This window comes from Lissotriton helveticus, chromosome 2_1, assembly GCF_964261635.1.
Source record: "Lissotriton helveticus chromosome 2_1, aLisHel1.1, whole genome shotgun sequence".
Taxonomy (NCBI): domain Eukaryota; kingdom Metazoa; phylum Chordata; class Amphibia; order Caudata; family Salamandridae; genus Lissotriton; species Lissotriton helveticus.
In genome coordinates this window covers 1,286,831,159-1,286,844,274 of record NC_136059.1, presented here as the reverse complement: position 1 = coordinate 1,286,844,274, position 13,116 = coordinate 1,286,831,159, and the positions used below count along the sequence as shown (strand labels likewise).

Sequence of the window (13,116 nt, the reverse complement as noted above, 5' to 3'; positions counted from 1 at the left end):
AGGATGGTCTATTTGAATTTGATTACTAATTTATCCTAGACCTTGGTAAACTTGGCTACCGATTCCTGGTCCTCATTGGGGAGCCAAATGGGTTGCACTGTCTAATGAAGAGGTTCACTGCTTACTCCCTTCCCCTCATTGCATACAAGAAAGATTCATTGGAGGACCAAGAGTGAGGTAAAGTGTGGGCCCAGAAAACGCTGGCTCAAAGGCTTAAGACTGGGGCAAAGTGTCAGCCATGAGATGTCTTTGAGGACAAAAGGAGGTATGACTTCAATTGTACCACCCTTGTTATGTTTTTAAAGTCAACATTCATACTTGCAAGAAAGGATTTATTTGCTACACCATATGTTCCTTATGAATCGATGTTGCTTTTCTTCTGTAGGTAAAACTATAGTTTTTGTGGTGATGCAAGCCAGTAATTACTTTTTACATTATGGATTGTCTTGTATTAGGAAGTGTGAAATTAGGGACAATTTCAATGTCACAATTCTTTTCAATTATTTGTTAGATGTAAGCTATGTAATGTCAGAATCATTCAGAGATGTTTTTAAAAAAATATTTTAATCAGCCTCTGTAGCTTTATAATGCAGTGGACACGGTAAGATAGTGGTTGGAGTGAAGCAGTTCAGGACAAATCCACCCATCCCATATTCCAGACTTCCAACTGCATTCAAAATCCTCAACACCATCCCACTACCTCCACTATCTGTCATGGCCCTCCCCACACATGACCACCTTCAGCTAGCAGCTGAGCTGTCCACTGCCTGCTGGGAACCCCAGGCAATGTCCAGACTCTGCTTGTTTCTTCCTTCCTTCCTTACAATTCAAACCCTCATTGTCATTGTCCTTTAAAAGTATTGACCCTACACTTTCTCGTTAATTGACCTCATTTCTGCACTCTCGCCCTACCTACTAACTCAGTCTGTTTTACCTTCCTGTTAGAAATGGTGATCTCTAGTTGGCAGTGGTATGCACCCTGTGCAAGTTGGGACCCTTCCTTCTAGTCAGGGTAAGGGAGGAAATGTGTAGAGCATGTGTACATGGACATACAGTAATACAGTAAAAATACTACAAATGGACATCACACCGGGTTAGAAAATTACCCTTCTTTATCTAAATCAAACACGACCAAAATGACAAACATCCAACATACAGAACTCAAAATATCACTTTTTAAAGGTTTAAGCAATTCTGTCCATAAAACTCTTTGGATGCATTTGATTCGTCAGCATTCAAGGTGATAAACAGCCAAAGAGGAGGGAAACATCAGAAAACAAAGTGCTGAGTTGATTCTGGAGTCCCAGGGGAACGGAGATGTCAGTCCTGCTGCATGCAGAAGAAGTGTTGCGTCAGTTCCTGTTTCTTACTGCAAGGAGAAGCGGTACATCGAAATCTGAAAGTGGCTCCTTTCTGTGGGGCAATGCGTAGGAAAATTTTGGTGCACAGGTTTGAGCCATGAAAAATCTGGACGTGCTGGGGTCGATTCTTCAAGCTGCGGACCAGGGATCCCTCAATACTTCCAGATGCACAGCAGGAGTCTCAGATGTTGGAGACACAGTGCTCTGGACTAAGCCTGTGGCAGTTCGTCTGGACGCAAACAGGTGCTGTGTCAATTTATCAGCCACACCGCGGCAATGTGTTGCTTTTTCAACCACACGCCAAGCTTGCGACAGGAAAAGTGAAGCTGAAGGGCGATGCATGTATTTTGAGTCTTTAAAGCAGCCAATCCACCTTCAAGGGGCCAGAGCTGCAATTGGCACCACTTGGCAGGTCAGAATTTCCACCAGAGGAGTTCAGAGGGGCTGTGGTGAAGTCTTGAATGGCCCTGAGACTTTTTTAACAGGAGGCGGCAAGTACACACAAGACCTTGGAGAATCTTCTCAAGCAGGATACCACAGCCAAGTCCAGTCCATGTCCTCTCCAAGACAGAAACAACAACTGCAGGCCAACACAGCAAAGCAACACAGCAAAAGGGCAGTACTCTTCCTGACAGCTCTTCAGCTCGTCCACTTAGCAGAGTCTCCTATTGATCCGGAAGTGTTCTACAAGTCTGGGGTTACAGAAACAATACTTATACCCCTTATGGTCTTTGAAGTAAGCATAATTTAAAGGATAGTGTTTTAGTGCACAGATCCTGTCCTGGCTCAAGACACCCTACACCGGGGTGGAGACAACATTGTGAGAGGCCAGGCACAGCCCTATTCTGGTGTCAGTGACAACCCCTCCCACCACTCCAGCTCAGGAAGGCCCATCAGGTTGGTGATGGGCAATCAGGATATGCAGGGCACACCTCAGCTCCCTTTGCGTGACTGTCTAGAGTGAATGCACAAACAGCCCAGGTTGGCATGGCAGTTTAAAACTGCACTCACAGACACTGCAATGGCAAGTCAGAGACACATTTACAGGGCTACTCAGGTAGGTGGCACAACCAGTTTACACAGGGGGTACTTGTCTTTTTCACTGATCAGCAATGGTAAAATGCCCAGAGTACACCAACCAGCAAAAATGAAGTCCAGCATGCAGTCAAAAATTAGAGAAGGTATCAGCAAAATGACAGGGGAAACCATGCCAAGGATGCCAGGTCTAACACTTACCCATTCTGCCTTTAGCTACCTGTCACTATATTCTTATTCTCCCAGCTACTTCTTACTCTTACTCCATTTAACTTTCTTACCACCTTCTTTCACCAAACACTTTAGGCTTCTCTGTCTGTAGCGTCTTTCCCTCTGCCAGTTGCTTTCACTTTCTGCACCTCCTCACCCTTCTGATTTTGCCTATGTCTGCCATTGACATTTCCTGCTGCGCTAGGCTGTCATGACTGCACAAGATTTGCAAATAGGGGCATTGTAGAAACTGGACAACAATAGAGGAATTTGAGGGGCTTTGTGGGAATTCTATACTTTCTAAGGTAGAAACAGCCATGACATCATGAAAACTAACATGACTATATATTCTTTCTACTAGAGCAACTTAGTGGAAAATGGCATAGAATGGTGTGCTTTGCATATTGGGAAACTGCCAAAAATGTTGAAACTGTATGATCTTTGCAAAGTGCCATGTCAATATCTGATTTTCATACAGTGGAAATATAGAATGTGACTTGGCAATATGGAAATCTATCACGGCAATGTATGCCTTGCTTATGAGGGTGCATGTAGACTGGTTTGGCAAAGTGTGCCTTTATATACCGCCAATCACATGGCTTTTCACTTCCAGGGTTGCACACAGTGATGCAGGGTACCACGTTATAGGGTTTAGTCACAAACTGCATTTTGTAGTACGTTTAGTAGTGCTAAAGTAATACTACCCATGTACTACAAAATACCATTCACTAACCTATGTGTGGTGGTCTCCGCCTCTGCATCCACCACTCCTATCGTTTCAGTGAAGAAGTCTGTCCCACCTGTGGAGATCTTCACACACATATGCTAACTTTGTAGGAGTGAATGTGGGAGAGAGAAGAGGGAAATGAGAATACTTACCACAAATGGAAGGGGTTGTGGGAGGAGTAATGAGGGGTTTATGAACAGACATCCACCCATCCACAAAGAGTAAACCCATTGCTATTTACAAACTGCACTTCTATAGTTACTATATTTAAAGAATGTCCCAAAACAGATGCAAATGCAATTCAACTTAGATCTGGAGAACGTTCAGCACCCACGGCCAACTATTGTTACTGCAACACCCTCCCATTGAAAATAAAGGAAGTATGGACTTAAAAGTGAACCATTTTGAAAAAAAGAAATAAAGTTAAAATTAATGTTTTTTTTAATATACATACATTCAATTAAAGATTTTAAAATTATACATAGAAAAACATACAATATTATTTTGATTTAGAGTATTTTATTAACTTTTTGTAATTTTTTTTTAATTTTATGTATTAATAGCATCATAAAAAGTGTAAATTAATTGTATCCATAACTTTTGGTAACTTTTAATTGATATTTAATAAATATATATATATTTTGTAATATACATACATTCAATTAAAGATTTTAAAATTATTCATAGAAAAACACAATATTATTTGTATTTAGAGTATTTTATTAACTTTTTGTAATTAAAAAAAAATGTAATTTTATGTTTTAATAGCATCATAAAAAATTAATTTAATTGTATTCATAACTTTTGGTAACTTTTAATTGATAATTAATAAATATAAACATTTTCATTTACATGAGTATTTTGTTTAAATATACCTTTAAAAGTGCTGTACATGTTTTTATCCGTTTTATATATTGTTTTAAATATATTAAATAAGTTTATGTTAATGTGAAACATGAACCTTTATCTTGGCATTTTTTTAAGTGTAATAAATGTTTTAGAATTTTCCTACCTGCTACCATAGGGAGATCTTCTCCCCAGTGGCATAGACCTCTACCTCATTCCACCTACATGTGGAAATTTACTATTACTAACTTTACACTAAAAAATCAGGCACCGTCCACTGAGACTACACGTTGTAGCAAATATCCAAAAGTTGTCAATTTAATCGAAAGTGCAAGAGTAAACTTGTGCATGTAGATTTACTGACAACTGATATTACCTTTGTGAATAGTCCCCTGTATGTTTTCTGTTACAAGTCATGCTTGTGAAGAACCTTTCACTATAAAAATGCGAACATGATTGGCTTTGTCAAAGGTCACCTGATTTATCATCAACAGTCAATATAAATTTGCATTGGATTGTGAATTTAATTAGTTGGTGAAACTATCCTTCATTTCTGGGTTGATTAGTTGTTATTGTTGCTGGCATTGTGATCACTGTTTTCGTAGAGCTTGATGTAAAGAACGTTGAGCTTTGTCCATTTCAAAATAAATAGCCACTTAAATAGTAGGCAAGTACAATTAATGAAACACTGTAATGATTAATGTATGGAAATTCTTCTTCAACTACAATCTTCCTCTTGCTCACAAAAAACTTTCCCTCACGCTAGATGTGCCCGATACCTTTTATTTCCTTATTTATGCATAAAATATCTTCTTACTAAAGGATAAATCGCTTTTCATGTATAATATTTTTTGTATGTGTAGAAGCATTTATAATTATTATAGTGTAGCAAAATGTTGCATATTTTCTAAACACAAATTAAGCTTTCAATTAATTAACACAGCTTTGGATTGTTGAGCTGATCAATGGGTCATAAATGTCATGGAATCTTGTACAATCACTTTTTTAATTAAAGGTTTTAGTGCAACCAATCTATCTGAAATACTACTCTTGTATGTCAATATATGTCTTCCATTAAGACCTCTTCCAATCAATGCCAGACTAGGTGATATCTGAACAAGGAAAGTATTTTCAAAAGAAAGGTGGTGCTGAATGAGCTGCTATGTGAGTCAGAGTCCGAATGGAAGCGTGGACGTCAATTCATCAAAAAGCCAGTGGTAGCGGAAGTGTCATCACATATTGTTTGACCTCAATGGCATAACAGGAAGTGACATATGACCTTGAATCTTCCCTGAACGTGATGCTCCATTACCTAGGCCCTGATGATACTATTATAATTTACAATGCTGCTGCTAAGTTCCCATAATAATTGCTTGATTAATATCACAACACAACAGTTACTCATTTCAATTTTTATTACATTAAAAAGTATGTATTCCTTCCAAAAGAAGGCTACAGTACCACAAAACGACACAGGAAACCAAAATTATTTAAAACACAAACTGTCATGAGTTGAGGGGGGTTCCCGGAATATCTGAAAGAAAAATGTATTGATAAACTACAGAGAGATGCATAAAAGAGGGATTTGAAAAATAATCGTCTGAATGTTCATGGGTTCTAATTCATGTGGACCATATATTAACTTGTGTTATTGAATTGCATTAGTTCATATCATTAAAAACTTTTGATATATATTCTCTTGTAACACACTATCACTCATGAGAAGTAGAGAGGGTAAGATTTTTCTCAGACACATCGATTTTCATTATTCTCAATAAAAAAAACACAACCTGTTGCTTTTTATGTCTTCAACCATTTTTAAGTAATCATAACAGTGCGCATTACATTGCTGAATTTTTGTTTTGGCAGAACTTACAGAGTAATGAACCAGGTACCATCGCAAGCTGCAGAAAGTAAACAGTGCTCATTAGGACACTGTTTACACTCTGTTCTTGGCTCTGTTTTTGCAACCTCTGAGGACTAGGGTCGCAAAAGGCAGTGCCAGGGGGTCGTCAAGGGCAAGCCAGTTGGAGCTACCATTACCTCTTGTGACCGGTAAAGGATGTCCATGAATGGAAGTGAAAATAACAACATCTGCAAGGGCTCAAAACATGTTTGGTTGATTCTGAAAGGCCAGGAATTAAATCATACCTTTGAAAATAGGATGCTGTGTTCGATTGGGTGAAAGCTGAATTGTTTGATTTATACATTGTTTATATTGTGCTCTTTTCTGCAGTTTTAATCATTGATTTTCGAGCACAGTTGAAGGATCTTGAAACAAATGGGAAAGGATGAATATAAGCACATTTGTTGCAGATGAAGCCAAAGTAGATCGATTTAGGATGGATAAGATCATTAGGCCAGACGTGATGGTACTGGGCTTCTGCAGGAGTTTTTTAACCGCATGCGTGCTAGCGGGTTTTCCCGCTGCGCGCTGCGATTTCAAAAATTGCGCGTTACGTGACAAAGCCAGCTCGTCATGCGCGTAGCGTAGGTAACGCCCATGACGAGCTGGCTTTGTCATGCGCGTCGAAGGGGTTAAGGTCTTACCAGACATCATAGAGTTTTGGATACTTTTTCACAGGAGGCAGTAGTGAAACTGGAGATCTGTAACCTTGGTTTTGGTCTGGTGATAATAAATTACAAAATTAAATATAATTACGTATCAAAGAGTGGTCGATCATCATGGAGGAATTGGATTGAACAATTCCTGATGGCATTGTTTCACCAAGATCTGCTGAATGACTGGTATAGCAGGTGGTAGTAATTGTGATTTATTTTTGCAAATGCAAAAGCTTCCATTTGGGGAAGAGAACGCCTGGGGAGCAATGCACGATGGGATAAATCCTGGGGAGTATCACGCTGAGGAAATGCCACATACATTATGTTAAGCATATCGACTAGATTCTTAGGAATTTTAAGTGCATAGGGATGCTCATCAAGCACAGAAAGGAGCATATTGATATCACTGTATGAAATATTGGTGAAGCAGTCTCAGCAAGAATTGTACCCAGCCCTGAAGATCTGGAACTGTTAAGGTACACTGGAAATGTTTATGGAATGATGGACCATATTTGTTCAGCGTTAGTGTTAGATATCTCAGGAAGGGTGATGCTGGAAATAATTTTGTATAATTTGGAAGAAAGCCAGGAGAGTAGAGAAAACAAAATGCCATTTGTATCCTTTACATAAGAACTGGTGAGCGTATTGCAGCAATCATAATGCTATAAAGACATATGAGGCAAGGCGTTTTCAAGAATGAAGGAGAAGAGGGTATGAATTAACAAAATAGAAATTTTCACTGAAAGTAGCATGGCTCTTCCTTCTACCAGGTGGAAGGAGGGATAACATTAATAACAAAATTGCAATATCTCTAAATCAGATACTTGAGCGCATTCATTATGTTATAACTTTTTAGGAGTCTGAGTGAAGTCAACTGTGTTGCCATAGTCACGGTCATAGGTTGACTAGATGGTTATGGCAGCCATTAGCTTCCATCAGTGTCAATGTATAGGTATCTATGTCTACAGCTATAATATATACACAACTGTATAAAGTAGATCCTTATATTTTCAATTTAATATGTTTTGAAGATAATTGTATAACAAATGCTGCTAGAATGTTACATCAACGTTCTTTGCTCAAATTCTATGATGTCTGTACAAGAGGGGCCAGATTAGTACTTTCCTTACCTTTGTTACACTAAATTCACATGTTTTTTGTTTACAAAGAATCTTGAGACACATTGTCTTGCTTCCTAAGAATTTCTTTCTTCACTGTGCAGGAGGAACCATTTGTGATGGTTTCCGAAAATGTCTTGGGTAAACCAAAGAAATACCAGGGCTTCTCCATCGATGTCCTAGACGTCTTAGCCAATTACTTGGGCTTCAAGTATGAGATCTACATTGCTCCAGATCACAAATACGGAAGTGCACAAGAGGATGGGACCTGGAATGGACTGATGGGAGAACTGGTGTTAAAGGTAAGGCTGGCAATCTCGATCAGCTATTGTAGAAAGCATGAGCACCAGAAATGAAGTTGCACTTGATGTGCATGTTTATGTGTAGAGGTTAAACAACAGGATCATTCTTTCTCTGTTTCTCTATTTATATTGACCTCTGCTGGGTCGGTAAGTAGCCCATTTTAGATACAAGCTGGGTGTCTAAGCAATAGATGTAAATTACTAATTGAAGAAGAGCATACTTATTACCCTCCATCAATCCTTCTACTGTGCCGTATATTTTGCTGAATGAAACTCACCTCGCTTTTGGTAATTTCACATTTTTTCCATGATAAGTGTGTATTCCCGGGGAGAAAAAAAATGTGTTTTCATATTTCTACTAAACATTATAGAGGGAATTGTCTACTACGTAGACAGCCCACTGCAATACATACAGGTCACCATAGGAAAACATGGATATTTATGACTTGCTAAGACATCTATGCCACACTCTATAGCATCGTGTCAAATTATGAAAATGCCTAATTCTATGCATATCATAGGTGCAAATATTTGCTGCATGGATTGGCTTCTTTTTGAGACTAGAACTATATTTTTGTAACGAAAAAAAAGTATCACCATAGTTGTTCCAATATCTCAATTTATTCTCTCGGATGTGGGAAGGGCATGTTAAGCTCCAAAAATGATTCTCCACATTGAAATAATTCTTTACAGCACACTTGAAACGTCTATGGGAATTCTTTGTAATATCCCATAAGAAATCTGACTTTGCATTCCTTTACATTTGAAACATAGAAGGATGATGAGCATTGCGAATGCATGAGCAATAGTGTCAGAGGATCAGACTGCTACCAAGTGCATTGAGAAGAAAATTTGCACTAAGTGTGCTGCTTATGTACATTTAGGAAATAAATCAAATTTTGAAAAAATGAATTGGCTTTCAAAGATATTGAAGAGATGTGCATATTTGGAGTGTGAATCGGGATCCATGCACCTCACCTTTTGTACATGAATCTCTAGAGATTCTTTCAAACTAAAACAGTCATGTGATGGACTTATTGGTATCAGATAAACTCAGTCACATAGATTTATATCCATGGTCCGACTTTAGGAAATACTCAGTAGTTCCATCACAGGGCAGCATAGTCATGAAACCAGTCACCTGTGACTAAAGTGCCTTTGAAAGCCCACACAAATCTAGAACGACCCAATCTGCACTCACTGTCATATGGGATCCTAACACTCACAAATGCAAGCTGTAAATGAAGTCTGCGGCTGGGATGCCCCTGCAGATGTCCCCATAGCCTCATTACAGAAAGGATGGTATTAATAATGCTGGTGGTAGTTTATAAATATGCCCCATAAAAGAAACAGAAAGCACAGAATAGCCACTCCATTGAGTGACTGCCAGTATAAAAATACCCAATCCAGAGTCAATTCACCACTGCTTTTGATAACGTTATTATCATCAGCAATCCCTGTGAAAATAAGAAATATTGAATAAAATTGTGGCAACATATTCAAGTGTTTCCTCTTGAGGGTGAAATGCAAGTGGCTATTTTGCCATTGCCAAAAGTCCAGATGTATGATTAAGCACAGGAAATTATGTCCGTATGATGAAAGTGCGAGCTCTGCAGTTGGTGCTTTAAACATGGATTATATTTCCCACTCGCTGGTTGCAATCTCAAATATCATGTCCGGAATATCAAATCAAATGGTCATAATATCATGATCAAAATATTGAAAAGCAAAATATTGAGGAGGCAAGTGCACTGTATACTTAGGGCCGTCTTATGACCTTGGCAGTGTTACAGCAAGCCACCATGCAAGCGCCTCGCTGCCACACAGCCAAAGCCATATTGAGACTGCACGCCGGATTTCGACTGGAATCCAGGTTGGGCGGCAGTGCAGTGCTAAGGCTCATACGTGAGCCTTAGCAAGTCACCACAATGGAAATACCATTGCACGTTCCTGCAGGCCATACACTGCAAAGTCCATACCTTGCGCACACCATGTGCCCCCCTCGATGTATCCCCAGGGGCAGAAGCAGCAGGGGGCCCTATGGGGCCCCCACTGTTTTCTCACCACCACATTTTCATGGCGGGCTCAACGCCATGAAAACTCTGGCAGTGAGGAAACTCCTAATATGCTTGGCAGTGCCTCAACTGCACCACCAAGATATTAGAGGACTCAGACTCTGCAAGACCCACAGGTATCGTGTATCCCTGGCAGCAGCGGTCCCATGACGGTCTGGCCTCCCTATTTGTAATATGGTGGTTGGACTACTGGTGTGGTGGTAGCCGCACCACCACCGTGGGTTTGGCGGTCCATCAGACCACCAAACATATAAATAAGGCCCTTAATATTCTTAACTTTGTATCTATATACCTTAACAATATATAGTTAAGATACGTAGATGTGGAGTTAGGTATAGAAACTCTATACATACCAACCTGTTGATATTTTTGTTCTTGATATTCTGGTCATAATATTATAGGCACTCAATATTCCTTCTTTAATATTCCAGACCCACAATGCACTGGCCTAATGGCCTTAACCCAGGTGATAAGATGTAATTACATTGCCATCATGTGAAGAAACAATCTCAGAAGTTTAGTAATGTATTGTGAGTTGTATTTCTTCTATAAGGAAGGACATTACCTTTTAAGTCTCTCTTTATAAAGTAGGAGAGGCTTCTTGAACTGTATTATGAGCCCTTCTCTTGTAGACAGACTTAGCAACAGAAGTCTTTTTATGTGTCAAAGTGACAAGGACGTTCAAGAGGGGTGATTGATCAGCTCTAACACACTGCACACACCGTAGATAGTTTGCTTTAAGAAAGGTGGCGAAGGACCTGATGATGGATGAGTACAATTTCTTTTTTGACATTTGCAAGGAACTAAGACTTTATTGAGATATGGACTTATTGGTCAAGCATCATTAATTGTAGAGCAAAGTAAAGAAGATTAATGAGAAGACTACAAAATATAGCAGGGAACAGAACAAATATAGTTCTGCTATATAAGCACACCATTATACAAATGGGAACTTTTAAAGAAATGTCAGGAACAAGGGAGTGTTTATCAATCAAATACTGCATAGGTGCACTTTCAAATATCCTTTACAATTGAAAGGTAGTAAGCTTAAGGCTCTGGTGTCAAAGCCAATTACTCTTGGCTGAGAGAAAAAAGGAACAAGAAAGAAAAAGAGCTAGAGAAGAACAAAAGAGAGATTAGAGCTATAGGTAAGAGGAGGATGTAGCCTTACGGTTAGAACCGTCGACCTCGAAGCTGGGGAACCGGGTTTGAGTCTCAGCAACGACGCTCAACATGCTGTGATTCTGGGCAAATCATTTAATCTCCCAATGCATACCAAAAATGAACATGTCAATCTGTAAACAAAACTGGTGCTCATGTAAAGCGCTCTGATACCCGATGTCTCAGCTCTAGCTTGCGCTATATCAAACTCCCCAAAAAACGATAGACAGGGTTGTAGAAGAAGAATGAGGGGGGAGAGAGTGGAAGGAGGAGAGAAAGATATATACAGGAGAACGAGACAGTTAGTGGAGGAGAAAAAGAGTTGAAGACTGGCAGAGAGACATCATGGGAGTGGTTGAAGAGTGAGGGAGGAAATAAAGAATTGGGAATCACAAAGAGGAAGACAGAGACAAAGAATGAAATGGCTTGTGAGAGAAAGGGAGAGAAAGATACGATTCTTTGAGCAGATAGAAGAGAGAACTGTTCTTCTATAGGTTGTCAGAATGATCATTCAGTAACTCCAAGAAATTAATCTTGAGAACATTTCATTGGAATATTTTTGTTTTAATAATTCAGGGCTCGGGAAAAGTGACTAGGGCCCACATGCATCAAGCATTTTTGCAGTCGCAGACGGTGCGATTCCTTAAAATCGGCCGTTTGCGAATGCAAAAGTGCTTGTTGGGATGCATCATGCCATTTTAGAAGTCGCATCTTTTTTACGATTTCTAAAATTGCGTTAGCATGTAAGAAATCGCAATTGTGCGATTTCTTAAATGCTATGCATCATTATAGAAAAATATGCGTTTTTTAAAATTGGAAGTGCAAATTACCACGAAGTTCAACTTCGTGGTAAATTGCGAAATTGATTAAAAATGCACAAAAATGCATTTTTTAAACTGTAAAGTTACACACACACATGTCCTTAGGACATGTGTGTATGTAACTTATGCTGAAAAGTACATTTATGGGGTGCATGGGGGGGTCCTTTGGACCCCCCCCCCGCACCCATGAAATTTTCTAAGTGCCACTCGCAATTTCCATTGACTCCTATGGGCCTTTTGGCCCATAGGAATCAATGGGAATTGCGAAAATTAAGTTAAGAAATCGGTATTTCTTTGGGATTCGGTAAAAAATGCGATTTTTACCGAATCCCACAAGAATACCGAAAATATTGATGCATATCATTTTGCATTTCTTAATTTGCGATTCCTTATTTTTCGCAAATTAAGAAATGCAAAAAGACACAATGATGCATGTGGGCCTAAATGCATATTTTGCCTTTTTAGCATGCTGTCAAATATGCATCAGTCAAATTCTAGTTCGATTGCAGGTGTGTGGGTGATTAGAAACATTAATGTGCTCTTGACATTATTTGAACCCATAAATGATTAAGATGTCTACATTCCTTAAAGAAATTCATCCTGAAATTGAAACATCGCCCGTAAGGGATATTTCCAGCAGCAAAACTATTTGTGTCACAGACCTTACTGAATACATAATATGCAAAATTTTCTCTGACTGTTAGAGAGGCTAAGAGTCCCCCCTCTGTGGACATATGTTTGATATGAGCTTACCAAATTTGACAGATGTCTACTATGGCTGAGTAATAGAGCACAGGGGGAGCTAGTTGTGTTCCTAAAATACAAAAGGACTGGAAACGTACTAGTTGAAGTCCTTTGTCTCTGATTAGGTTTTGCAGCACCCTAAATTCTCAGAAAT

The 13,116-nt window shown here is 39.1% G+C and overlaps 1 protein-coding gene across 1 annotated transcript in view; it reads left to right on the top strand.

Annotated features, from left to right (window-relative positions):
- Positions 1 to 13,116, top strand: part of GRID2 (glutamate ionotropic receptor delta type subunit 2) — a 2,545,914-nt gene that overhangs the window by 1,965,543 nt on the left and 567,255 nt on the right. The window contains exon 10 of the mRNA XM_078676229.1: positions 7,964 to 8,161. Coding sequence (XP_078532355.1) covers positions 7,964 to 8,161 — 198 coding nt within the window. The remainder of the gene's footprint in view (positions 1 to 7,963; positions 8,162 to 13,116) is intronic.